Source organism: Oncorhynchus kisutch, unplaced genomic scaffold (genome assembly GCF_002021735.2).
Source record: "Oncorhynchus kisutch isolate 150728-3 unplaced genomic scaffold, Okis_V2 Okis06b-Okis10b_hom, whole genome shotgun sequence".
NCBI classification, from domain to species: Eukaryota; Metazoa; Chordata; class Actinopteri; order Salmoniformes; family Salmonidae; genus Oncorhynchus; species Oncorhynchus kisutch.
The window spans coordinates 4,495,592-4,523,006 of record NW_022261983.1 but is presented as its reverse complement, the minus strand read 5'-3'; the positions used below and the strand labels follow the sequence as shown (position 1 = coordinate 4,523,006).

General features: G+C 44.5%; 1 protein-coding gene and 4 non-coding genes across 6 annotated transcripts; all 5 read right to left on the bottom strand.

Moving 5' to 3' along the window:
- Positions 1-181: 181 nt before the first annotated feature.
- LOC109877733 (transportin-2) lies at positions 182-26,676 on the bottom strand. 2 transcript variants are annotated; one of them, XM_031813916.1, is made up of 25 exons: positions 26,230-26,676; positions 24,266-24,365; positions 23,326-23,401; positions 22,837-22,986; positions 22,002-22,108; positions 21,162-21,295; positions 20,698-20,779; positions 20,234-20,356; positions 20,000-20,118; positions 19,431-19,491; positions 17,965-18,136; positions 16,384-16,536; positions 13,692-13,917; positions 11,618-11,789; positions 11,127-11,213; positions 9,553-9,660; positions 6,942-7,100; positions 6,685-6,772; positions 6,375-6,473; positions 5,783-5,818; positions 5,256-5,351; positions 4,827-5,002; positions 4,459-4,533; positions 4,051-4,190; positions 182-3,864 (listed from the first exon to the last, which is right to left on the bottom strand). In XM_031813916.1, exons 2-24 carry the CDS (start codon positions 24,362-24,364, stop codon positions 4,083-4,085), a joined length of 2,706 nt encoding a protein of 901 aa, XP_031669776.1. In that variant the 5' UTR covers position 24,365; positions 26,230-26,676; the 3' UTR covers positions 182-3,864; positions 4,051-4,082. The 2 variants fall into 2 exon arrangements, with proteins under 2 accessions (XP_031669776.1, XP_020325526.2); XM_020469937.2 differs by lacking the exon at positions 5,783-5,818 and having other exon boundaries at positions 194-3,864.
- LOC116360040 (small nucleolar RNA SNORD41) lies at positions 16,075-16,145 on the bottom strand. The gene has a single exon (XR_004206882.1). It is a non-coding gene; the product is annotated as a small nucleolar RNA SNORD41 (small nucleolar RNA).
- On the bottom strand, positions 19,632-19,702 carry LOC116360038 (small nucleolar RNA SNORD41). Its single transcript, XR_004206880.1, has one exon. It is a non-coding gene; the product is annotated as a small nucleolar RNA SNORD41 (small nucleolar RNA).
- Positions 21,391-21,461, bottom strand: LOC116360041 (small nucleolar RNA SNORD41). Its single transcript, XR_004206883.1, has one exon. It is a non-coding gene; the product is annotated as a small nucleolar RNA SNORD41 (small nucleolar RNA).
- LOC116360039 (small nucleolar RNA SNORD41) lies at positions 23,873-23,943 on the bottom strand. Its single transcript, XR_004206881.1, has one exon. It is a non-coding gene; the product is annotated as a small nucleolar RNA SNORD41 (small nucleolar RNA).
- Positions 26,677-27,415: the final 739 nt, after the last annotated feature.

Here is a 27,415-nt window from a genome sequence, read left to right as displayed (position 1 = left end):
ACTGTGATGGACTGCATCCAGTTTGTTGATGTTTGTTTCTGATGGAAGCCATGAAAAAATGTGACAGGGCGCAACTTTAACTTGGTACAGCCAGACTCAATAATATATGTCAGCAAGTTGGTACATTAACAGAGAAATGCTATAATCAGAAGTTCTTCTAAATAAAAACAGTCCACATCAGTTTATTCCCAGCTTGATAGAAAACCTTTTATTTCCCCATTCACAAAAGTAAACTAGAAAGTGATACATCAGTTAACATCCCACCTGCACCACAGTTGAGGGAAAAAATACCAGTACTACATGAAATTCATTCCTCAAGGCTGATATCTAGATTGAAACAAAAATACAGTTCTCACAATTCTTCCCTTCTTTCCCCAGGTATGCACCACGCTCTGTCTCCCCCTCTCAGTACTACCACTTTACATTAAAATTGACAAAATCAAATGGTCCGCTATAAAACAACGAAAACAAAAAAATTCTTTAAATAAAAAGAACATTACAGGGAAAAAACTTTTAAAGTCTAAAAAAAACTTTGTGCGCTTCTGCACAAAAACAAAAAGTAATTTAAAATAAAAATGAACATAAATAAAAAAACAAAATGAACATCTCAGCCTTGGAAAAAAGTAAAATGCCTCAACTTGTGGAACACTGTTAAACTTGAGAATAATAGATGGTTTTGAGATCAATGTTTCGCTACTCCGATTTAAGAGGAGATTTACCACCGTTCAACATTTTGACCCAATTCTTCCTGATAGGACCAGTATCACATTGGGAGCAGTGCAAGGACTGTGGCAATTAGATAGTATCTCTGTGCACACCTATCCTACTCTCAACCTTGGTGGACCAGACACCCATCCACTTCAGTTTACCCCTTTAGGATATGATTAAAGTGTCACCCTCTAAGTGTGGAAGTGGTTTACAAAAGTGTGTAAAGATTCAAAATACTGTCCAATCAACCACTTACGTACAAGTGGGTTGGTGTTAAAATCCACGTTATATGGATAAATACACATCTGTATACAGCCTCATTGAAATTGCATTTTCACAGGTACGCCTGATGCTTAAGGCAGTGTTTTCTTCACATTTTCAATATCTATTTTCGTGGTGCGGCGTAAGATAAAGATTTCCATAGATTCATTGACTCGCTAAATCTCAGCTAAGCTTTGAAAGAGAACTGATGTACGACTGGCAATCACAAACTAAGATGGTAAAATATGACAAGTGTTGATGATACACAGGGTGTCTCCAATATCTCAGGTGTGAGCTACATGTCCATCACCTTGCGGGAGGGCCGGTGCAAAGTTGAGTCTAAACGGCACACACACTTACAGTAAAATACAGACACGCTTACAGTAAAGTACAGACACACAACGAAATAGTCCGACGTGACAGACCGCCAGACATTGACAAAATACAAGACAATCACTCCCTCACGAATGTTAATGTATCCAACCTCAGGAGAAACAGAAAGAGAATTAGGATCAGTATAATACCCAGACATATCCTACACAGTATCAACGGGTTGAGGAAAACAGCAAATGGCAACAGCCACCACCAACGGTACTTGAGCCAGTTTTACCTGGACTTTTCAGACTTCTACTAAAGATAGCCGCCCACTTTTATTATCACAGCATGCGTGGGTGCGTTGCAATTGATGAAGCTCTTAAAGACGTCCCCCTAGAAGGGCATGTATCCGCCTTTAATAAGATGATAGTCAAATAAAGCGATTATGGAAAAGCATGCAACTCAAGGTTGTTCGGGACCATGGACGAGATATGTATTATTATGATAGCCAACTGACTAGTCAAGGTCTTTTTCCATCTTCGTGGACTCATTTCATTCCCCCCTACATACTCATCATTCTGCTCACGTAGAAAAGGCTGGTCTTTCTGTTGGACTGTCTGGAAACACTGGTGGGAAGTACATTTGATCCAAAATACTTGATGTCTGTCAGTCCTTCCCCTTTAAAAGGGCTTTCAAATTAAATCATACCCATTGATTCCTGACTATAACATATGCCTAATGCGTTTAGCTCAACTGTCAGAACCCAAAATAAGCTTTTTTAGTCCTGTTTGTTAATAATGTATACAAACACTGTATAGCCTCAAAACATGGTTAAAACGATAATCTTGATATAATGGACAGTCGGTCCCTGTATCCATTACTCTGTCCATGAGGTTGAGAGTCGTTACATTTCTCCAGCCTCCTCCCTCAGCTGTTTACCACATCAGTGGCGGATTAGCCGTTTGGTATTGTTCAAAATGCTGATTGACCCTTTAAATCTATGGTCCTCTCCTTACCCTTTAAATCTATTCCATCTGATTGCATGCCTTACTTTTAAACCAAGCATATGAACGGCGGCGTTAGGCTTAACCTAAAATTCTAATTTTGACCATTGCTTATACAATATCTTATTTATATCGTCTCTTACTTCAGCAAGCCATAACAGTTGTAAAAAAAAAACAAGTGCATAATATCAATTAGAACCAGCCACTGATTTATTTTAAAGTTCTTCCTGAAGCCTTGATGCTCTAGACCATTGTAAATACTAGAAAAACAAAAGTAGCAGCAAAAGGGATTATGACTGGTTGCAGGGATGTGATTCTTCTATAAGATGGATTGAATCTTGCGTCTCTGAACTATGGCATCGCTGGATCTCGACACTATAGAAAGCCACCCGTCCGGTTTGTTAGGTGACGGGGAGGGCTGGTCACAGAATAAGTACGATGGGGTGGCTAAATAACCTGGTGTTGTTACGTTACAACGATAAGCTGACTACCATTGACTCTAAATCTAAAAATCTACTTGTAACAATGAGATACACGTCACTTAACTTAAGAGGTTATCATTGCCATGCAAACCAATCAATCCCTTATTGGAAAAATGACCTTTGTCAGCACTACAGTAAAATGATTCCTGGAAGGATTGTGTGTTGTAGTAAAAACTATGAAAGGAAAAAAAAAGACTACATTTAAATTAGAATTTCTAAAAAAAAATAAAAAAAAATATGAATTTAAAAAAGTAAAATGAATTCAGCAAATGTGGGAAAAGGAAGAAAACCTGTCTAAATAGACCTGTTTAATAGAGAATATGTCCCAATATGAACAGGTATGGTACTGTACTGTCTATGAACGCTTGAGAAGTAAAGGTGCAAATGACACTTCTAGAACTCTCCCCGTTATTACGTTGAAAAGCATTTCATGTTTTCCCCTCTGAGGCTAGCCTTCGGGAAGCTATTATAAAACATTAGCGCTACTTCAGTATCCCTCCCACAGCCTTTGTATAGATTATCAAATGACTATTGTAGAATGAATGCAAAGTGCTTGTGCACCGATTGGTCGTTCGGGCCAGGGCAACTACCTTCCCTTCCTGAACTAAGTCTAAGTGTGCCAGTCTACATATTATGTGAGTTGTGTTTTTAAACTGTGGCTGGGCTGGTTTTTAGATTTCTCCTTAATTGATTTATTCCGGGGTTGCTGCCACCCCGCCCGCCCTCCCACCACAGCTCTCCTCTAACCTTGGTATCTAAAGAGTTATCGAATGGATTTAGGGCCGTTCGCAGCCGACCCCTGCATATGCTTATCCTACCCTCCCTCCCCCTCTTACAGAAACCTGTGGCTTTGGTTACATCGGAGTATGTCGTCGGATTTAAGTTTGGCGTTTGAAATCCAGAGGCTTTCTCCCCAGTTTCCCTCCCAGTAACCCTCCCTCCCACCCACCCTCACAGAGACACACAGGGTCGTGGGACTTGTAGTCTGAATGGACAGGAGCCAGGGCCAGTCCCTCTCCTCCTGCCCCCACGATCAGGGCAGTGCAGTAACACAGATGGATGAGTTCCCCCAGTAACCCTCCCGTAGATTAAACCTGGAGAGAGGATAAAGTGGGAGAGAGGAGGAAGAGGAGTGAATAAGAAGAGAGAAGAGGGAATAGGAAGAGAAGGAGAAGAAAGTGTTTTTATTTATTCAGGTGAACAGGGAGAACTTGGACTAAACATAACATTAGGATTTGGGTAAGGGAAGCTGATCAGTTCTACCTAAAGTGTGTCATTACCTGACAGGCGTGTCCTGTGTCGGCGAGGGGAACTACACGCCATAGCAGGCCGACAGCCTCTCCTTCAGCAGAGGGGGGAATTGTTCTGAGAACTGCTGCCAGTTCTCCTCGCCCACCTGGTCCTTGAAGCCATGGAGGATCTACAAAAACAACAAAGCTTGTAAATCAAGGTGAGGTACATGGTCAGAGGACTTCAGCGACTGGCAAAGCTGGTTCTCTTTTGTTTTTTTAGCACCACACGTCTCAGAGTCTAAAATATCCACAAGATATGTTCAGATTTCGAATGTCTGTAGATAAAGATCATCACAGGCTGTGGAGAAAGAGAAGCACTAGGTCGACTTAGAACCCAAGTCTAGACACTTCGTATTCTGAGGATCAAACATACGGGTGAGATTGGTTGAGGCTTACCTTGTAGAACATGTCTCTCAGATCGTCCTTAGGACTAACCCAGGAGGCCACAGCATCACAGAAGAAGATGAAGTCCTGAAGAGACACCAACGTTCATATGACAACATCCAACATTCATCCACATTCCCTTATCGCTCATTTAGCAGCCAATCATCCTTCAATGACACCAAACACGCTACGTTGAATACAATGCGTCTTCTCTCACCAGTTATCTGAGAGTCTAAATTACATCCACACTAGTTATTTAGATTTCAAATGTCTGTTTAGAGTTCATCATAGACAAGAGCAAAGAGGCAACACTCAGGGAATAAAAATATAACAAGTCCCGGACCCAGTAAATACATGTTCAGAAGCCCCTCCCCCCTCACCTGAACCACTCCAGCGGGGTTGACTCCAATCATCATGCAGATTCCACGGAACGCAGAGTCTTTCTCCTCATTGTCCCTGATGTTCCTCAACGATGTGCACCAGGGTCTGATAAACTGCTGCAGCATGGGAGACACCTCCTGTGGACACACGTAGCCCAGCCTGCCGATCGTAATGGCTGTCCCAAGTGAAACACAGGAGTGATGATTTATGTGGCAATAACTACAGGGCCATAACAACAGGGTTTAGAACAATCACTTCAGTGTCAGAAGTGTTAGTCACACACTCAGACCTTAAACTTCCACATAGAATATTTCAGATTTCGAATGTCTGTTAGAGAGATCATCATAGGAGTGGACTGGAGCCTAAATAGTGGTTTTGTCTATGGGGGTGGGGGGGGTTAAGCATGCGTGTCTGTGTGAGTACCGTACCTGTATTCTCCAGGAGGGTCTTGGGTGTGTTAGGTCTGTTGATGATCTCCACCAGGTTGTTGAGGACCAGCCCAACATAGGGTTGCATGTCTGCTCCTACAGGCACCGAGGAAAACACCACAATCAACCAGCTGGAAATTATGGCATTGCTCGCCATGCATGGGTTCAATTACTATTGGAAATCTTTTCTCAAGCCTGCCTGGAGCGGCAAATGGACAGGGTTTGAACTTTAGGGACTTTTCTATTGGTTCCTTTCCAACACAATCAAGCTTAAGTATTTCAAATTATTTCAAATAGAATTTGAAGCCATGTCTACAATCAATCCCCACATCAGTGCTGTCAAGTATTCACTGTCATTTAGAGTATTTATAGGGTCATTACAATCATTCCTATCAAATCACCACTACCAACATGATTTACTGATGGAGTCAATCTGGTGGTGTTGCTACAAAAATAGGGTTCCCGTGATTTCTGGACAATTTCCCAAAATGGCCACCATCTGTAAGCAATGGTTCCCCCTAGCTCACCTGAGCAATCTCCTTCATCCTTCTTGTCAGTTCTCCCTGTAGAGGTATTATAGCACAATGTCACTACACTGTACTACTGCTGGTTGGCCTGCCATGCTTGCACACACCTGCAGGCCTCACTGTTTACAGAGTCCAATGGTAGCAGGACCCATCACTCAGGCATCTTGCAGCACACTGTAGTCAAGGGAGATTGGCTCACTCGTATGACAGAGGGTCATTGAGTTCATGGGTTATAGAGCAAGGGCAGCGAATCAAATCGGACAGAGTTAGCTACATGCTCCATCCAAAAGACACCAAACCCTAGCATCACACACCGTAACACACGCGGCACCATAATCATCTGTGTGTTCATCCCTATGTTGTGACCTCAGTCACACTCAGACCTTCAACTTCCACATAGAACATTTCAGTCTGTTAAGAGAGATCATCATAGGAGTGGCTGGTTGTTGGTGGTCTGTGTGTGTTATTATGAGAGTTAGAGGGAGAGGAAAAGCAGAGATAGTGAGAGACATTTTAGAGTGGTTGTGAGGTAAAGGGTGGGTGTGTAAGAAATGAAGACTGCAGTAAGGACACACAGCAAGCAGTAACTCACCCATCTGCATGGCGATCTCACCAATGGCCCAGGTAGCATTGTTACACACAGAGATGAACTCTGGGTTCAGGTTCAGGCCCAGGATCGGCATGAACTCGGCTAGAGGGGAGAGACAGGTTTATATACAAACGCTAAACACAACCAGTCACACAATCACTGGTATACACACACTCCCACAAACACACAGGTTCATTAAACACACCAACATACAAATAATACATAAACTACTAGCCACTCCAACACACACCTCAGCACCAGTACCTTTTCATGACATTGACAGTGAATGTCTTCACTACTATGGTTGACTCACCAATGCAGGGTTTGACATGAGGGAAGCAGGCCTTGGTCAGGTCACCCAGCAGGGCAAAGGAGCTCTGTCTTACCTCTGGCATAGGGTCCTGGAGGAACGCACAGTTAGTCTCAAACTCAGACACATCTGGTTAAAGCAAGAATATCAACTTTCATTAAAAAAACAAGCGATACGGCAACATTTCCTCCTTCAAGTTGACTAATTTCACATTTTAAAAATGGCCGCTGCCAGTTGGCACTTGGGAGGCCCCTGTGTACCTGCATGCACTGGAAGAGCAGGGTCATGATGTTGCTGCGGGCCACCAGCTGGTCCACACTGCCCCCCAAGCCCTCGGCCAGGCCACTCAGCAGGTCCAGGGCCACAATCATGAAGTCCTTGTCAGGAGCTTCGTACTGGTCAGGGTGCTGGTTGTACATCTGGAGAGAGAGGAGACGGACAGAGAGTCAGTGGGTTTTTGGTCACAGTTAGGATATGGAGCCAAAACGTAGGATTTGTTTAATAAACTGCTGAATAAACGCAGTTTACACTAACTCATGCTTTGTGGTATAGAATAAATTGTCAAGTAACATTTGTTTATAGTCTAAGTTACAATTCATATCTGAAACCAGGCTTCCATCCAAACCTTCATGTGTGTAAAGTACATGTCAGATAATAAAAGAAGTCCCGACAGGCATGATGGAAAGAGAAAATGTGTCAACTTTCCAAATGTGGACAACAAAAACATACATTAAACAATGTGGAATCTTTTTGCTTCGGTAAAATGTATTATGCAAGAAATGGAGGTGGAACAACTTGTGTAAATATTGAAATAGCATCATATCGAAGGTATGTGGTCCCCCCACTACGACATGATGAGACGCTTGACGGCAGTTTGAAAATGTAAACCGAGATCTACAGCTCAGATTTTTCTTAACCTCGACTTAAAAAACCTAAGCCTATGCAACATTAACCAATTAAATCAGTACTGTAGCAATGAGGTTTGTGTAGTAGGCTATAGGCCCAAAACATTATCACTGCATATTGGCTATGCTTGAATTACCCTGACAATTGTCTTATTATATTTTTTAAATGTAGGTATATGCTCACACTGGTAATATATCACCTATTGTAATACTTGAGGCATAGCAAGGTGAGCATAATTTGTGTTTGTTTTTCACTGGACTGATGGCCTGCATCTGATGGTCAGTCTGAGGGGAGGAAGGGAGTAGCTGTGAGGCTGCCATTCACCAGACTCACCATCTCTCCTCTCTACCTCCCTCCCTCCGCTGAGAAGTGGACAGTCTTCCAGCTGATGGCCAAACTAAAGTCGCACTGCATTTTTTCTGCCTCATGCACTAGTTAATAAGAACAAGCTTATCGGAATACTTGGTTTCTAAAAGTTTTGAACAAAATGGTCACAGTGATGAACAGCTTAAACATGAACTTCCTCATAATAGATTTTTTATTTTACTTTTATTTAACTAGGCAAGTCAGTTAAGAACAAATTCTTATTTTCAATGACGGCCTAGGAACAGTGGGTTATGGCTTGTAGTTACTATCTTGTACCATCGCTACAACTCCCGTACTGGTTCGGGAGAGACGAAGGTCGAAAGCCATGCATCCTCCGAAACACAACCCAACCAAGCCGCACTGCTTCTTAACACAGCCCATATCCGAACCGGAAGCCAGCCACACAAATGTGTCGGAGGAAACACTGTGCACCTGATGACCTGGTTAGCGTGCACTGCGCTCGGCCCGCCACAGGAGTCGCTAGTGCGTGATCCCTACCAGCCAAACCCTCCCTAACCCGGATGACGCTAGGCCAATTGTGCGTCGCCCCACGGACCTCCCGGTCGCGACAGAGCCTGGGTGCGAACCTACAGTCGCTGGTGGCACAGCTAGCACTGCCATGCAGTGTCCTAGACCACTGCATCACCCGGGAGGCCCGGTACATGGAAATTGAACCACAAAAGTTATGTGCACGACGTCATCACAGCCTTTAATTTAAATGTTTACATTTTATTCCTTTAGCAGAGCAACTTACGGGAGCAATTAGGGTGAAGTGCCTTGCTCAAGGGCACAGACTATTCACCAAGTCGGCTCGTTGATTCAAACCAGCCACCTTTCGTTTAGTGACCCCAACACTTTTAACCACTATGCTACCTACACGCAACAAGTCAATTGGATGGAAACATCTCATGTGGGAAAACGCACATCATGTTTTTATGGCACGTGTCGAATATTTGCATGAAAATCTGGTCGCCAATTGGAAGGAAACCTACCTATAGCTGGCTTATTTTATAACAGTGGTTATCAACATGGTTCTTCACTGAAGGCATGTCTGGTGATTTAATGTGTATAAACTGTACTAGAGAGAGCAATAGTAATGGTGTCTTTTTGTAGGCACTAACTCCACCAGGCTAGCCTAGTGGTTAGAGCGTTGGATTAGTAACCGGAAGGTTGCAAGTTCAAACCCCCGAGCTGACAAGGTACAAATGTGTCGTTCTGCGCCTGAACAGGCGGTTAAACCCACTGTTCCTAGGCCGTCATTGAAAATACGAATTTGTTCTTAACCGACTTGCCTGGTTTAATAAAGGTAAAATAAAAATAAATGAAACTATGGCTCGTTGGACAAAGCCTATGGGAAAATGAATCATTTTTGGGGGATAAAAGCCAAAAATAAGGTCTCTGGTAACACAGGCTTAGGATATCTTAACATTTTGTTTTATGAGAATCTTCAACTAACGTCATTTTTTGTGAATTGAACTATTAATGCAATGAAAACAAGCACATAAAGGCTTCATAATTGTAATGAACCGACTGAGTTACCCGGGGTAACTCATATCCAGTTTTTAGGATAACAAGCTGTCGTGCTCTATAGGTTCTTACCATGGCCTGAGCGAGGGTCTTCTGGACCAGGGTTACACAGCGCTGGTAGACAGGCTCACAGTAGGGCAGGAAGCCACTTTGCAGGGCCGTGGCCACCGACGACAGGCACTGGGGAGGCAAAGGGAGAGACAGGGTTAGTTTGGTGGGCGGGGGACGGAAACAACAAAAATACAGCCTGCATATCAACAGGTCAAAGTAGTGTCCTGTCAGTGTGTCCTTTCCCTCATCTGCACCGATCTTAAAGGGACAGTTCACAAATTTGAAGATTTTTTTATTTTTATACCTAGGTAATTTGAAAAAAAAATCTTAAAATTCCCTTTAAGAAATAGCATTATTTTACTATTCCTGTGATTTCATATCAACAAAAGGAATGGAGCGAGTGGATTTATAACTTCTCAGATAAAGAAGTCAGTCAGTCCCCGTTTAGATCTCATGAGCTAATGACATTTTTTGCAAAATCACATCTGGACGTTAACATTTTTTAAATGTATTTTTTATAAACAAACCCAAGATCGACCAGAGCCTGGAAATCAATCATAGTGGGCAGAACAAGCAAGGAGGTGGGTAGCGCCAAGCACCAGCTAGTGAGATCCTATTGTCACATTCTTGTACATATTTGCATATTTTCACGAGGGAATGCCTACTCTGAAGTGAGCATGTGCAATAAGTAAATTTGCCCTTGTACTCCTAAACACACATTTGTTTTACTTTGGCAACAGGTAAAGTCTCAAACACAGTCCAGTCTGTTACAGATTCTAGTTTTACAAACAGAAAACTGTTTGGAGATCAAATTGTTGCATCGATGAGAACATGTCAGACTAAATACATGTTGCTCCATCTTTTCTCCCACGGCCGGCCACTGGGCTTCCTCTCATCATATCTGGTACGGAGTTGAAACGCCAAGCGGATGCTTCACACTGATACATCCGGTGAAATATCAGTCTTTGTTCTATCCAACGCTTTGATCCTTAAGATGTGTGGTACAATAAGATGTGCAGTATAATACAGACCATTGGAAGCACAACAGTCACCCGTTTCCATTGTTATGCTTTGAGTGGCTCTAAGAGCTAAAGATAGTTTAATTATTTTTTATTTTTTTACCTACAACAAAAAACAGCCTAATGCCCGATCTCCGGCACCAGTTATTTGTCAGCTGAAGAGGTTAAGGAGACCAGTCCTACCAATATGCTGCTGTGGATCAGAAAACGATCTCTAATTAGCATCATATATGTTCAGATGAGAACATGTCATCATTTCCACAGCAGCAGCTAAACACAATGTCTTTCTGCAGTCTCTAAACACACACACACACACACACTAGCAACAGTCTACCAGCCACTTAAGGAGTTCTAGGCTTTTCCCCAACATACCAGATTGTCCTTCAGCAGAATGTCATTATTTTTGGTCTCTGGCTCACGAGACTAGCAACAGCCCTGAAGCAATGACGGCAAATACCACAAAATCAAAACTAAGAATGATCCACCTCGTGATGTACCAAACATGGTTGTATATAATGTATATAATAATGTATGTATGTATATACTAATGTATATATGTATATAATAATGTAAAACCTCCAGAAGTGGAAAGAGATCCTTGTCCTCGTCCTTCAGCTCATTCCATTTGGCAATAAGGGGAGGCATCAGCTTCTGGATGTACTCCTGTAGGGGCAGAGAGGAGACAGTCATTATTATACAGTTCAGTAATATTGTGTCTCCTCACCATAAAGATGAAACCTGTGTAAACCAACCAGGGTGAGGTTGTGACGTAGCGAGAACCTACATGTGACATGATTTATACACGTGTCTTCTCTCACTAAACAACCTCAGCCTGTAAAATACATCCACACTGGTGAATCAGATTTCCAATGTCTGTTTAGAATTCATCATAGAGGAGAGCAGAGGCGCAACAAGATGAACCTATGAAAAGTAACCAAGCAACAACGCACCACAACAGAGGATGTTGTACATCATAAGGCGGTAAGGAGTTGTTGGCCATGAAGCTGATCCAGCTTGCTGATGTTTCTAAGTGCTAGTTTGCTAACTAAGTGAAGATCCAGACTCACAGGCTGGTTGAGGTGGTGTCCTACGGAGTCGGCGAGCGTTCCGATGGCGTCGTAGAGGATGAGCAGGTTCTTGTGCTGGTACTTGCCGAAGGCGAACACCAGCGTGTCCAGGATGAAGCTGAGGTAGGGCACCAGCTCTGTACACGCCTCCTCCTCCAGGGTGGCAAACGCACTGAGGGACACAAAGGCCAATGGGTCAGAGTACGAGAATGGACACGTCACACACACAGACATTAATACAGTGGACACTCAATAACATATGCTTTAACTTCTTGGTGACAGGGGGGGCAGTATTGAGTAGCTTGGATGAATAAGGTGCCCAGAGTAAACTGCCTGCTACTCTGTCCCAGATGCTTATAATATATGCATAGTATTAGTAGTATTGGATAGAAAACACTGAAGTTTCTAAAACTGTTTGAATGATGTCTGTGAGTATAACAGAACTCATTTGGAAGGTGAAAACCTGAGAAAAAAATCCAAACAGGAAGTGGAAAATCTGAGGCTTGTAGTTTTTTTAGCTCAGACCCTATTGGAGATAGTGGGATATTGGTTCTGTTGCACTTCCTAAGGCGTCCACTAGTCAACCGTCTTTAGAAACTGGTTTGAGGCTTCTACTGTGAAGTGGGACTGAATGAGAGCTGAATGAGTCAGGTGTCTGGCAGAGAGTCACGCGCTGGTCACTCGCATTCCACATGAGGTAGCTCCGTTCCATTGCTTTTCTACAGACATAGGAATCCTCCGGTTGGAACATTATTGAAGATTTATGATAAAAAACATCCTAAAGATTGATTCTATACTTAGTTTGAAATGTTTCTACAACCTGTAGTATAACTTTTTGAACTTCTCTTCCGATGTTCGGCTGGACCTGAACTCGCGTTTGGATTTGTGTACTAAACGCCCTAACAAAAGAAGCTATTTGGACATAAATTATGGACATTATCGAACAAATCAAACATTTATGGTGGAACTGGGATTCCTGGGAGTGCATTCTGATGAAGATCATCAAAGGTAAGTGAATATTTATAACGCTATTTCTGACTAATGTTGACTACCCAATATGGCGGATATCTTTTTGGCTGCTTTGTGGGTTTGAACGCTGTACTCAGATTATTGCATGGTCAGCTTTATCCGTAAAGTTTTTTTGAAATCTGACACAGCGGTTGCATTAAGGAGACGTATATCTCTAAATCCATGTGTAACACTTGTAATTTCATCAACATTTATGATGAGTATTTCTGTAAATTGATGTGGCTCTATGCAAAATCACAGTGTTTTAGAACTACTGAATGTAACGCGCCAATGTAAAATTTGATTTTTTGATATAAATATGAGCTTTAGCAAACAAAACATACATGTATTGTGTAACATGAAGTCCTATGAGTGTCATCTGGTGAAGAACATCAAAAGTCAGCGATTAATTTTCTCTCTATTTGTGCTTTTTGTGACTCCACTCTTTGGCTGGAAAAATGGCTGTGTCAGATTTCAAACAATCGTTTGTGGTGCTTTCGCTGTAAAGCCTATTTGAAATTGGACACTGTGGCTGGACTAATGAGAATTTTATCTATAAAATGGTGTAAAATACTTGTATGCTTGATGAATTTTAAATATGAGATTTTTGTTGTTTTGAATTTGGCACCCTGCACTTTCACTGGCTGTTGGCCAGGTGGGACGTTACCGTCCCACATTTCCCAGAGAGGTTAACAACCAAGCTGGCCTATACACAACCCTTTAGGAGACCAGTCCTACCAATATTCTGCTGTGGATCAGAAAACGATCTCAAATTAGCATCATATGTTCAGGCGAGAAACATGTCATCATTTCCACAGCAGAAGTCAAATGCCCAGTCATACTGCAGTCTCTGAACACACACCCCATCTTGAGCGTTTAAATTGAGCTTGCCTTGAGTGCCAGGGTCGAACTTTTGGGACTATTCCATTGGTTCCATCACAGCAGGCAAGCTCAATCAAGCACAGCTTAATTAATTGGGGGGGGGGGGGGGGGGGGCAGGTCTGACTGTCATAGCTGAAACACATTGACAATGCCAAAAGGACACTCCCACACACACAGTACACACCTGCAGGCGGCCTCCTGCACCCTCTTGTTGCCGTCCAGTATCCTCTTGAGCAGCTCGGTCATCAGGGGTTTGAGGTGGGAGTCTGGGGGCTGGCTGACCACCCAGTGGGCGTAGCGGGACAGGGTCCAGCAGGCAATGGAGCGCACCAGGGCCTTCTTGTCACACAGGCATGCAATGAGGTGGGGGAGGAGCTCCGGGAGGTAGGGCACCATGCCCTGCATACAGCCTGGAGGAGAGGGGTTAGAGAGTGTTTTTGTCACAGGCACAGGATGAGGTGGGGGGGGGTTCTGGGAGGTAAAGCACAACTATGCATGGTATTTTACTTTACCTTTTATGACGTGGTTTTAATATTTGGTTTGTGATTGGGGGTGGGGGGGGGATCAGTTTTGTAGGGAGGGTATGAGGTCAAAGCACATATTGGAGATAAAACCTCAATATTAAGTGATCAGTTTAACCATGACACATGGTCTTTCCCTGGTGTATTTGTGAAGAGATTCAATTGAATATTGCCATCTGTGTATCGCTTAGGCAACATTCAATTCCTCCTTTCATGTCGATAAAGTTGGATAGAATTTGAATCTAGCTAGCCTGAGGCAAATTCTTTATTGACAACACTCAATTGTTGGCCAAGTCTATTATCAACACAAAGCCACGTGAAGGACAGCCAGTCATCTGGCTTAGTGTTTATACCTTTTAATATAAAATATACTCTCAGATGGAATCCAATTAGTGTACATCCTATTAGTGACGTGTTAACTGGGTCAGCTCAGCGGAAAATATATGGCATTACACCTACTCTGCATTAGGACACGTCTCCCTCACTGTCAACATCTGCTGTCTGACGATATTACTGTGTTACTGACTAACAGACAGGGGTCATAAAGGGCTGAAGAATGAGAGACAGAGACAGTAGAGCCAAATGACAGTGGAGAGAGAGAGAAACAGTAGAGCCAAATGACAGTGGAGAGAGAGAGAGAAACAGTAGAGCCAAATCACAGTGGAGAGAGACAGTAGAGCAGCCACTGACAAAAAGGACCGACAGCACCACTGCTAAGTCAATCTGAACTGATCTAACGCAACAAGGAACTAGACTGATATTAGAGACTAGCAGAGAGTCCGCAGGGACAGAGAGAGCAGTGTTCATTTCATTGACAGCTATTTTTCAGTGGCAAAAGACGATAACTGACTACACAGACCCAGAAAACACTACAATTCACCAAAATTATTTTTCATTTACGTTGATGAAAACGAGACTAAATACTGACTACAATCACTTGTTTTTTTACCTGCTGCAGAGTAATGTGTTTTTCTGCCAATTGGGCTATTGGGAAGAGAATCATGTGATAGGATGTTATGCAGAACGATATGTTGGTAGGACAAGGCTATGTATGTTTGTGCACATGGAAGTCAGTGATGTGTGTTAACTATCGGTTAATGAGGCATGAAAAATGTGATGATTAAAATAGGACTACAATATAAAGACATTTAGTGGACTAAAATGGCCCACTATTTCAGTAATTTTAACAATGGCTACACTAAATCATTATTCAAATGACTAAAATGTGACTTTGTAATATTTTAGTCAAAATGACTAAGACTAGATCTAAAAAGAGTGGCAAAATGATCAGAGTAGAGAAGTCTGACTGTAGGAGACCACTGGATCAGACAGAGTAGAGGTCTGACTGTAGGAGACCTCTGGATCAGACAGAGTAGAGAAGTCTGACTGTAGGAGACCTCTGGATCAGACAGAGTAGAGAAGTCTGACTGAAGGAGACCACTGGATCAGACAGAGTAGAGAAGTCTGACTGAAGGAGACCTCTGGATCAGACAGAGTAGAGAAGTCTGACTGAAGGAGACCTCTGGATCAGACAGAGTAGAGAAGTCTGACTGAAGGAGACCTCTGGATCAGACAGAGTAGAGAAGTCTGACTGTAGGAGACCTCTGGATCAGAGAGTAGAGAAGTCTGACTGTAGGAGACCTCTGGATCAGAGAGTAGAGAAGTCTGACTGTAGGAGACCTCTGGATCAGACAGAGTAGAGAAGTCTGACTGTAGGAGACCTCTGGATCAGACAGAGTAGAGGTCTGACTGTAGACCTCTGGATCAGACAGAGTAGAGAAGTCTGACTGTAGGAGACCTCTGGATCAGACAGAGTAGAGAAGTCTGACTGAAGGAGACCACTGGATCAGACAGAGTAGAGAAGTCTGACTGAAGGAGACCTCTGGATCAGACAGAGTAGAGAAGTCTGACTGAAGGAGACCTCTGGATCAGACAGAGTAGAGAAGTCTGACTGTAGGAGACCTCTAATTCAGACAGAGTAGAGAAGTCTGACTGAAGGAGACCTCTGGATCAGACAGAGTAGAGAAGTCTGACTGTAGGAGACCTCTGGATCAGACAGTATGAATACTAACACCATCATTAACAGTCAGGAGTTACATAGAATGCATCATATCCAGAGGGACAGTCAACTCTCAATGGAGTGAGAGAGGAGAAAGAACCACTGTGTACTGAACGTCACAGGAGAGAGAGAACAGCAACCTAGCAGAGAGTAGCAGACAGAGAGATCTGATAGAGATGGTGTCAAGAGAGAAAGAGTCCAAAGTGTGGAGAGGAAGACACACAGAAGGAGAGAGACTGAGCAAGAGATCTATGTGAAGTGTCAACAGTGTTATTGATTGATTTCCTAGTCCTTACCCTCAGCGATGGCCCCCAGCACCAGGATGCCAGACTCCTTGGTGACCCAGTCAGGGGAGAAGAGAAGGCCCTTGAGCAGGGGCAGCAGGTGAGGCAGCAGCTCGTCTCGGAACACATTGGCCAGCACATCCAGCGCTGCCGCCGAACACTTGCCTACGGGGAGATAAGAGGGACAAACCTTTAAATGGATAGTTCACTCAAACTCTGCACCGAAGTGCTCTGTTGAAAACTTGACTGCAGGGATTTTATTAACAGTGGACTAATGAACAACATACTAGAGACGGTTTTAGAGTCAACTAGCCATTTAATACTCCTTTCACACTACTGAATCTGGGCCAAGTTGTACAGGTCTGACCAGTAACAGATTCTCCAAATAAAACAAAGGTGTTGAAGGAGACCAGTCCTACCAATATGCTGCTGTGGATCAGAAAACGATCTCTAATTAGCATCATATATGTTCAGATGAGAACATGTCATCACTTCCACAGCAGCAGCTAAACACAATGTCTTTCTGCAGTCTCTAAACACACACACACTAGCAACAGTCTACCAGCCACTTAAGGAGTTCAAGGTTTCTCCACAACAAGTCAGATTGTCCTTCACCAGAATGTCATTGATGTTGGCATCTGGCTGACGAGACTAGCAACAGCCCTGAAGCAATGACACAGCAATTTCCATAAAATAATGTCTAAGAATTATCTACCTTGTAATCTAGTTATGACACCGGTAAAAAGCTAAATCATTTGGGTAAAGGCTACGTGAAATAACACTCATATACAGAATACCACTTCCATGTTGTTTTAGTTCTATAGACACCATTGTGATAACAGGGGTCTCCACCGTTCTGGTGCATCTCTGCAATACCACCTCCATGTTGTTTTAGTTCTATAGACACCATTGTGATAACAAGGGTCTCCACCGTTCTGGTGCATCTCTGCAATACCACCTCCATGTTGTTTTAGTTCTATAGACACCATTGTGATAACAGGGGTCTTCACCATTCTGGTGCATCTCTGCATGCCAATCGCTCCATTTCCAGACAGCAGCAGGGAGCATCACTGATGTCAGTAATCACTACTCTGGCTGTTCAGTGTTCACACTGTCCAATCAACACCTCCAGCTCTACTGCTAATGAGACGCTGGGGAGCAGTGCACTACCAGTGGAGAGAGCAGCCAAACAGGGAAGTAACCGAGTCAGTGCTGTCAGGATGGTGTGAGAACTTTGTCATTGTTCCACAGGAATGACTATCATATGTATATTCCGCCGTTTAGCCTCACATAGAGCCTGCAGCAGACACAACCCTCACATAGAGCCTGCAGCAGACACAACCCTCACATAGAGCCTGCAGCAGACACAACCCTCACATAGAGCCTGCAGCAGACACAACCCTCACATAGAGCCTGCAGCAGACACAACCCTCACATAGAGCCTGCAGCAGACACAACCCTCACATAGAACCTGCAGCAGACACAACCCTCCTTCTCCTTTCACCGACAGTATCAATGTGTTTTCTCTAACGCATCTCCACCCTGGCTGCGGTGGTTTCAGTAACTGTCGGCTTTAAGTCAAACCCGACTCACGTAGGTTCCAGTCAGATAATGTATCGTCATCATCATCGTCGTCTTCATCGATGTCCTCTCCCTCCTCGCCCTCTCCGCCCTCGTGCTGCAGGGTGACGGTGCGGGACTTGTGGAAGCGAGGCTTGATGTCCTGCTCACTGTCTGGCACAGCCTCGTCCTCCTCCACATCACCCTGGAGAGAGAGAGAGAGATGTATCATTGCTGTGCGTTTTATTTTTCTGGTCCGAGGTCTGTGCTGTGAAACATGACAGCACGCATAAGAGATGGATATACAGCACAAAAATATCTGGGACCAGGCTAATAATTTAATAACTTAGGCCAAATGTGGTTTCAGTTCAGGAGGCTAAGACATTCTCACTCTAAAAAGCATGCTGAACCATGGACATAGCTTAGTGCCAGAAACAGCCAGAAGGGTATTAATGCAGTCAAATGAGTAACTGTGACTTTATGACAGAGGACTAGGAGTCAGAGTAAGAGTGCCTGCAGGGGAAATCCCCTGTGGGTTAGCCTGGGTGTTGTGTTGTGGAACTGGGAATGTGTGGACAGTAGACAGAGGACTAGGAGTCAGAGTAAAGAGTGCCTGCAGGGGAAATCTCCTGTGGGTTAGCCTGGGTGTTGTGGAACTGGGAATGTGTGGACAGTAGACAGAGGACTAGGAGTCAGAGTAAAGAGTGCCTGCAGGGGAAATCTCCTGTGGGTTAGCCTGGGTGTTGTGGAACTGGGAATGTGTGGACAGTAGACAGAGGACTAGGAGTCAGAGTAAAGAGTGCCTGCAGGGGAAATCTCCTGTGGGTTAGCCTGGGTGTTGTGGAACTGGGAATGTGTGGACAGTAGACAGAGGACTAGGAGTCAGAGTAAAGAGTGCCTGCAGGGGAAATCCCCTGTGGGTTAGCCTGGGTGTTGTGGAACTGGGAATGTGTGGACAGTAGACAGAGGACTAGGAGTCAGAGTAAGGAGTGTCTGCAGGGGAAATCTCCTGTGGGTTAGCCTGGGTGTTGTGGAACTGGGAATGTGTGGACAGTAGACAGAGGACTAGGAGTCAGAGTAAAGAGTGCATGCAGGGGAAATCTCCTGTGGGTTAGCCTGGGTGTTGTGTTGTGGAACTGGGAATGTGTGGACAGTAGACAGAGGGAAAAACTGTGCTACAGTATTAACTGGAATTAACCAGATACAACACTTAGGTCAGAGAGCACGAATACGTCAAACATCAGTCGAGTCTCAAGCATAAAGCTGCCATCACACCAAGATTACCAGTAAGAAGAGAGGGTGGGAGGAAAGACTTCTGGGTCGTGTTCATTAAGCACACAACTGAACAAATGGTCCGAAACAGGGAGGTACTGTCTTGACTGGTCCTTTTCATTTCCCCGTTGCAAAACGTTTTGCTAGTGTGCCCTAATGAACACAACCCTGGTGGGGGGAAATAGGTGTGGTGTCTTCGTTCACACCCAGAACTGAGACAGGCTCACCTTCAGCAGGATAATGTCTATCTCAGAGTACTTCATGCCGTTCACCAGGATAGGAATGAGCCTTCAGGAGGAGACAGAAAGACACCATTAGTCAAGCCATCTTCCTACTGTTGGTCAATCAGCAACACTGCAGTTCTTGCTTTCATATAATAATTGATTGAAGTTACAGAGCGTCAGATGTGGCAAGTGGGCTGCAGCTGTCTGGATCAGACAGTATGAATACAACAGGCATCACTGACCATCACAGTTAATGTGTTATGCATCATATCCAGACAGCATGGGAAGGCCAGAGGTTAAATGTCATGAGATGTCTGTACTGCAGCTAGCCAACCCTTTCACTGTCATCAACATTCTGTTCCTCTGAACATCACACCTAATAGAACACAGTGAAGTGTGTAAACAGAATTAAACACTAGGAAGTATAGGACCTCTATGGGAATGTTACTCTTGCATGTTGTACTATTGACTAACCTCTGTTCCCCTCTACACCTCTGACCTGACCGTCCCCACTCTCTCTACATCACGTCCAGGTGATGTTGTATGTTACAGGTATGTTTAGGATTACTCACTGCACCAGGTGTCCAGAGAGCACCTCTTTACAGATGGGCTGCTCAGCCAGGGTGAGCCAGAACTCACAGGCCTCCAGAGAAACATTCTCATCCGGGTCCTGTGTGCGCTGCAGCATGTACTGGTGGGGGAGAGATAGACACAGCCGTGTCAGGGATTGGATGATGGGGTATGACATTAGTGTCGGACATGCTGATTGGTCAGTGGGAGAGTAAATAAGGAAGTGGTTGTCTCACCTGTATGATGCTGTGCATGTGAGGGATCAGCCGGTCGATACGGACCTCCAGCAGCATGACCAGAGCCCGGCACACGTTCTTCCTCACCTCAGAGTCCTCGTCTGTAGCCAGCGCAAACAGGCTCTGAGAGACAGAGACACGAAGAGAGAGAGAGACCAGAGAAGAAAATGAGACAGATGTCAGTCTTGAATCTACAGCTATCCTCAACACCATTGATCACAGTACACACCATTGCCTAGACGATGGAAATGTAAAAGGCTGTAGAGTCTGGATTAGACCGTATGAATACAACAAGCATCAATAACCATCCCTGTCAAGGTGTTCTGCAACATAGCCAGATGAGCAGATCAGTTTTCTTCAGCGTCACCACCATAGAAGTAGAACTACTAGAATGGGAATAGCCCATCTGACCACGGTGATTATATTTCTATGGTCAACAGTGTTGTGCGTTGCCTGATGCTCACCTCGATGAAGGTGTCGATGTTGTCCATCAGGGCCTGGGCTCTGCCGATGATGAACTGGTTCACACAGGCGATGGCATGAGATCTACAGGCAGAGAGAATAGCACCATGAGTAACAGAGTTTTACAAAGGGAGCAAATTAATGTCTTTGAAAACAGTGGGATAGTAGGTGGAAACCTTTTGAAAATGACAAAAGTTCCACGCAACGACCTAAGCTGGTCCAATAAGAACACAGATGTGTAATCTGGTGCAAAACGTTTTGCTATGGTGTGCTATGCTCTACTGGACACAACAGTGAGAACAGAGAAACAACCAGTGGCTTCTGGTTGAAGCCTGTTCCCAAATATGTTTCTGCTGTCTTGTCAACACCTAGTCACTGGCATAACAATGAACATAGGTTTTGGCAAGACAGCACAAAGTGATCTGGGACCAGGATAGTCTGGAGGTACAGGGGACATGGGACTGGCCTGATCTTAGGGCTGCAGTGCTTGAAGAACTGCAGGAACTTGGGGATCATGATGTTGAGCGGGCGGTTGAGTGCGTCGCTCTCCAACAGCTCCGACGAGTCCTCGCAGATCTTCTGCAGGGCTCCAAACGAGCCCTGATCAAGAGAACACAACACGCAGACAGACCGAGTCAAACTCAGAGCAACAGAGGGGAATGAAGTAGGATGATTGGAGGCAATAGGCTACAGGTCTGGATCAGACAGTATGAATACAACAAGCATCACTGGCAATCACTGTCAAGGTGTTCTGCATCATATCCAGATGGCATGGGATGTGGAGAGAACGCTACTGAAACATTTAGAGGTAGAGAGCGGTAAAGGAGAAGGGATATGAAGATGGGAGGAAGAAAAAAGGGACAGGGGAGGTAAGGGGAAAGAGTGTGACAGGGAATGAGGGGAAAGAGTGTGACAGGGAATGAGGGGAAAGAGTGTGACAGGGAATGAGGGGAAAGAGTGTGACAGGGAATGAGGGGAAAGAGTGTGACAGGGAATGAGGGGAAAGAGTGTGACAGGGAATGAGGGGAAAGAGTGTGACAGGGAATGAGGGGAAAGAGTGTGACAGGGAATGAGGGGAAAGAGTGTGACAGGGAATGAGGGGAAAGAGTGTGACAGGGAATGAGGGGAAAGAGTGTGACAGGGAATGAGGGGAAAGAGTGTGACAGGGAATGAGGGGAAAAGAGAAAAGCCAGGGAGGACAAAAAAATGAAAGAAAATAAGGGTGACAGATGGAAAAGACGGGAGGAAGAGAAAGGGGGAGAGGCTAGAAAAAGATGTGAGTGTGTGGTAGGTAGGTAGCTCTGACCTCACAGGTGTTGTAGTCCTCAGAGTTGAGCAGGTTACACAGCTGGGGCAGCAGCTCTGGCCAGGTCTGCAGCTCCCCTTTAGAAGTGATCGTGGTGATCAGGATACCTGCGAGAGAGGGATGAAGAGAGAGGTTAGGAACCAACAATCATAGGGTGGTCTTAATACTCTCTTGGAAGGGACACTGCCATTCTCACTGGGCACGTTCATTTTGCATTGCCCAGTGACTAGGGTGGGCGGAGTTGACACATTTTAGACCATTCCGTTGGTCCTTACTTGAAATCTCCGCCCATTCAGGGCACCAGGCGAAGCAAAACGTTTGAGCCCACTGATCTGGAAGAAGTGGACAGGTGAACGTAAACCCTCCTGAAGGTTTCCACCTATGCTGTCTTGTCAGACCAGATGTAGGAAAACAGGGATGTACAAGAGATTTAAGGAATCCAGAGACCTCTGGATCCGACAGAGAAATGCTAACACCATCATTAACAGTCAGGAGTTATAAAGAATGCATCATATCCAGAGGGCAGGACAGGGGGGTGAGACAAATTTATTTTTGGGGAGATGAGGTGAAGATACAGTTGAAGTGATAAGTTTACAAAGACCTTAGCCAAATACATTTAAACCCAGTTTTTCACAATTCCTGACATTGAATTCCAACTTCAACTGTAGCTACTAAAGGGAGAGACAGTGAGAAAAATTAGCCACATTAAAGCCACAGGACAGCAGTTACCTGAGACAATGACACAAATGTAACACATGTCAAGACCCCACCCCACCCCAACTCACCCCACCCCACCCACCCCAGAGCTCACACACACACACACACACTGACTCACCGATAGTGGCGCGGATGAGGGGAGACGGGTCGCCTATGTTGTTGAGGCATTCCTGCTTGATGAAGTCAGCCACGGCCGGGGGGAAGTTCTGGTAGTGGGCCTTCACATTGTTCTTCAGGATCAGACCACTCAGAGAACGAGTGGGTTCATCTGGAGAGGGAGAGCAGGAGGTGCGGGGAGGAAAGGATGAGGTTGAGGGGGAGAAGGAAGGAATGATGAGGTCATGGGGTAGAGGAAGAAAAAAAGAATGTCAGAGATGCAGACGAAGGCCACAGCAACGTGCATTCAGAATGACACGCAGCAGCCTAGAGAACCACTAATAACAAGGCTAGCAGATAATGACGGCATGCTGACCAAAGAATGGAAACAGACAAAGAAACCCCAAACTACTTTTTGAGCACAGAAGTAATGTGTGTGCCCTAATGAACACGACTCAGGCTACCAGATGCTCAACTAGAACATATAAACTCAGACAGACAGGTCTCTCACCTTCAGTTTTCAGTCTTGTGAGCACAAAGATTAGATAGTTGTTGAAGTCAGGGAACTGGTTGAGCTGTTCAAGTTTCTGACAGAGCGGTTAAGGGAAATATGACATCACAGACATCTCACATGATGCTCAACTCAAACAAATAACTAGGGAGTACACTTTCACTGCAGCACTAATCTACGGGTGACATTTAGACAGAGGAAAAATACCACTTATTGAAATACTAAGTGAGGCGCTTATTTCATAAGTTAGGAATGCGACAGAGGTTGGAATGCAACGGATGTGATTTCGTCACATACCGGCTAAGTTTAATTCGAAAGCTACAGAAATGGTTTCCGCACCTTTGTATAGGTTGTACCATATGAACGGTTTTGAAATAACTGCTGTTATAAGTAGCGCTACCCATGGTTCCTAATGAGGACATGGGTTTAAGTAAGTAATAAATTGGCCAGTGGGAGTTATGGATTGGAGGGTTAAGATTATATGCGATCCTAACAGAGGCTAAATCTATAGGACCAGACAGAGTAGAGAAGTCACTGTAGGAGACCTCTGGATCAGACAGTATGAATACTAACACCATCATTAACAGTCAGGAGTTACATAGAATGCATCATATCCAGAGGGGAGGACAGTCCATGTGACTGTCTTATAACACCATCTCCACTTTAATACATTGTCAATACAGGCCCCATAGACAGATCCATGCAAACTTAACTAGATGCAATAACCATAGAATAATATGCCATTTAGCAAGTGCTTTTATCCTAAGCGACTTACAGTATTGCGTGCATATATTTTACGTATGGGTGGTCCCAGGAATCTAACCAACTATACTGGTGTTGCAAGCGCAATGCTCTACCAACTGAGGACCACACAAGCACAGAAGTACCACTGCCATTCCACTAACCCCACCCTCCGGTCAGTGTCTGTACATGAGGATACTTGTTGCACGGCTCTCTGTGTGGCCGTGTTGGGGGACTGGGAGTCCTTGAGGAGCTGGAGGACCTGCTGGAGTCCCTGTTCGTCCGGCTGCCACTCCATCCTGCATGGGGAGCACACACACAAAGTTACAGATATTGGAAGTATGTCCCCGGTTACTGATAAAAGATACTACACAGGGAAAAGTAGAGATAGAGTTCTACTAGAAGAGAGTCAGTCTGCAGGGACAGAGAGAGTATAGAAATATGACTGTATGAGAGACCTCTGGAACAGACAGCATGAATACTAACACCATCATTAAGTTATGCATTTTATGTGCGCATCATATCCTGTGGGTCAAGTGGTCTCAGAATTCTACAGTAAACTTAGTGTAATTAGCATTGCCAAAATGAGACAGGGTTGCATCATACATGGCACCCTATTACTTACTGGTACATTACTTTTGACCATGGCCCATACAGGTCTGACCAACATGGTGCCCCATGGGGAATAAGGTGCAATTAGGGAAGTAACCATGGGCTGACTGACCTTTCTATAGTTTAAATAATGTATGAGGGTTTATAAACAGATGCTTCTTGTGGTGTGGCACAGATTGGCACTGGGATATACGACAAAACAAATCAATAGATTTATATGTAAAGCTAAGAAACAGGCTACAAAATCTACATGCTCTTGCAGCCAGATTCCCAAAATGAACATTGAGGAATTCTATGATTAAAATATCGACTGCCAGACTAAACGCCATGTGCTCACTAATGATGTGGAATTCAGTGGCATTATGCGATTGAAGGTGAGCCATGCACATGGCCAGAGCATGGGCAACAAAAAAAGCGCCATTTGCACTCGTTGCCAGGAGCATGAGCTTGCTTCTACCCGGAAACGGGTCTATAAGGCTGTGCAAACAGAGCACAAAATGTGTGGGAGCTGGAGTTGAAATTTGGAATCAGATTGTGGCAAATAAAACGAGGCGATGCTCTACTTAGTTAGACAAGGAGTAAGATATCTCCGTGACCCAGCTTAACCGCCCTAATCCTGCCCCACCCCCCACGACACCCGGTTCCCTTCTGCCGGTGTGCTGCAATATAGTTAGTGATCCTTGGACTTGGGCGACTTGAAACAATTGCCGCCCTACAACTTTCTTTGGACACAACACAAGTAACGCTAACAAGCGGATATTAAACACCAAAAAATATCTGATAGTGGGAAGTTTAACAAACCGGACAACCATCCGACTAACGTTGGCTCTATGGTTATATTAATTCCGACGTTCTAACTAGAACTAGTCACGAAAAAAAACGAAGTACTGGCCATTCGGTAGCCATTCGGATCAACGCCACTGAATTTAACCCTTCTCACCACGGCAGTCCCCGGCTTCAGCCACACAAATGCAGTAAAAAAAGGCCAAGTATGCGGCCTCGACACTACCAAGCAGTACAAAGATGGGTTAGTTAGCGAACGCTATAAAACTAAGGCAGTCGATATATTATTTGATTTAACATGGCAGAGAATCAACACCGACTGAGAAGTATTCTAAACAAAGTTACTAGCTCCTAAGTTTAGCTAGCTACTCTACTGCTAAACATGGCTACAAACGTTAACCAAACGAAATAATAACATATCTTTCCAAATTTGGCCAGTGGGCTACTTTGATTTTGTTAGTAGCCAACTTCACAAGAATCCATAGCTAAATCCCATCGAGTATCGACAAACGGTAAATTCGTTGATGTTGCGATTTCTTGCTAGTGTGGCCCAATGCATTCATGTGCTCTCGCTAGCTAATAAGCTAACGTTAGCTAGCTCACTAGCCGAAATTGTCAGTTTGTTAGCTAGCTAATGCTAACTAAGCTATTTCGATTCCCAACGCTTAACGTTACCTGCTTGCTAATGTGACCAATTATTCAGATATCAATCATATTTCGTCTTATTTTATTTAATATACTTAGATAAACACATTACATGCTACGTACAATGTTGATTTGTAGACTGAAGTTTCTCGACGGGGAAGCTTCTTTCTCGTGCTCGTCCTCTCTTGTACTACAGGTTTGAAATGAACACGCCGATTCTGTAGGACCCACTGACCCTTTCCGGTTTCCGTTCACTTTCTTCTTCTTTGGTGGGGTTTAACGGCGGTTGGCATCCGATATAATGTTGCATTACCGCAACCAATTGAACCGGAGAATAAAGTCATTATACTTTGTGATATAACAAATACAAATTATCCCGCTAACTTTTAATCCTACTCATAAAAAGAAACACCATCCCATTCCGTTAATTTAACCTGATCTAATCAACACCAGGCCAACGGCCTGGGAGGACAGGACACTACCATTCAACACCCCCTTTAACTCTTCTGCAGTAAAATATTGTAATCCCAAATACTTCTCCATAACTGCAACAGCAACACTTGTTTCTGTGACTTTACGTTCCATACCCAGGTGGTGAGGGTAGGTAACAACATCTCCACCCTGCTGATCCTCAACACTGGGGTCCCACAAGGGTGCGTTCTGAGCCCTCTTCTGTACTCCCTGTTCACCCACGACTGCGTGGCCATGCACGCCTCCAACTCAATCATCAAGTTTGCGGACGACACTACAGTGGTAGGCTTGATTACCAACAACGACAAGACGGCCTACAGGGAGGAGGTGAGGGCCCTCGGAGTGTGGTGTCAGGAAAATAACCTCACACTCAACGTCAACAAAACTAAGGAGATGATTGTGGACTTCAGGAAACAGCAAATGGAGCACCCCCCTATCCACATCAATGGGACAGTAGTGGTGAGGGTAGTAAGTTTTAAGTTCCTCGGCGTACACATCACAGACAAACTGAATTGGTCCACCCACACAGACAGCATCGTGAAGAAGGCGCAGCAGCGCCTCTTCAACCTCAGGAGGCTGAAGAAATTCGGCTTGTCACCAAAAGCACTCACAAACTTCTACAGATGTACAATCGAGAGCATCCTGTCGGGCTGTATCACAGCCTGGTATGGCAACTGCTCCGCCCATAACCGTAAGGCTCTCCAGAGGGTAGTGCCCTCCAGGACACCTACACCACCCGATGTCACAGGAAGGCCATAAAGATCATCAAGGACAACAACCACCCGAGCCACTGCCTGTTCACCCCGCTATCATCCAGAAGGCGAGGTCAGTACAGGTG

Coding starts and splice junctions, on each gene's coding strand:
- LOC109877733 (XM_031813916.1), bottom strand. CDS start 24,364: ATGGAGTGGCAGCCGGACGAACAGGGACTCCAGCAGGTCCTCCAGCTC. Junction 20,780..21,161: donor CACTGCAGCCCTAAGATCAG/GCCAGTCCCATG, acceptor CTCTGCCTGTAG/ATCTCATGCCATCGCCTGTG. Junction 19,492..19,999: donor CTCTCTGGACACCTGGTGCA/GTGAGTAATCCT, acceptor CTCCTCCTGAAG/GCTCATTCCTATCCTGGTGA.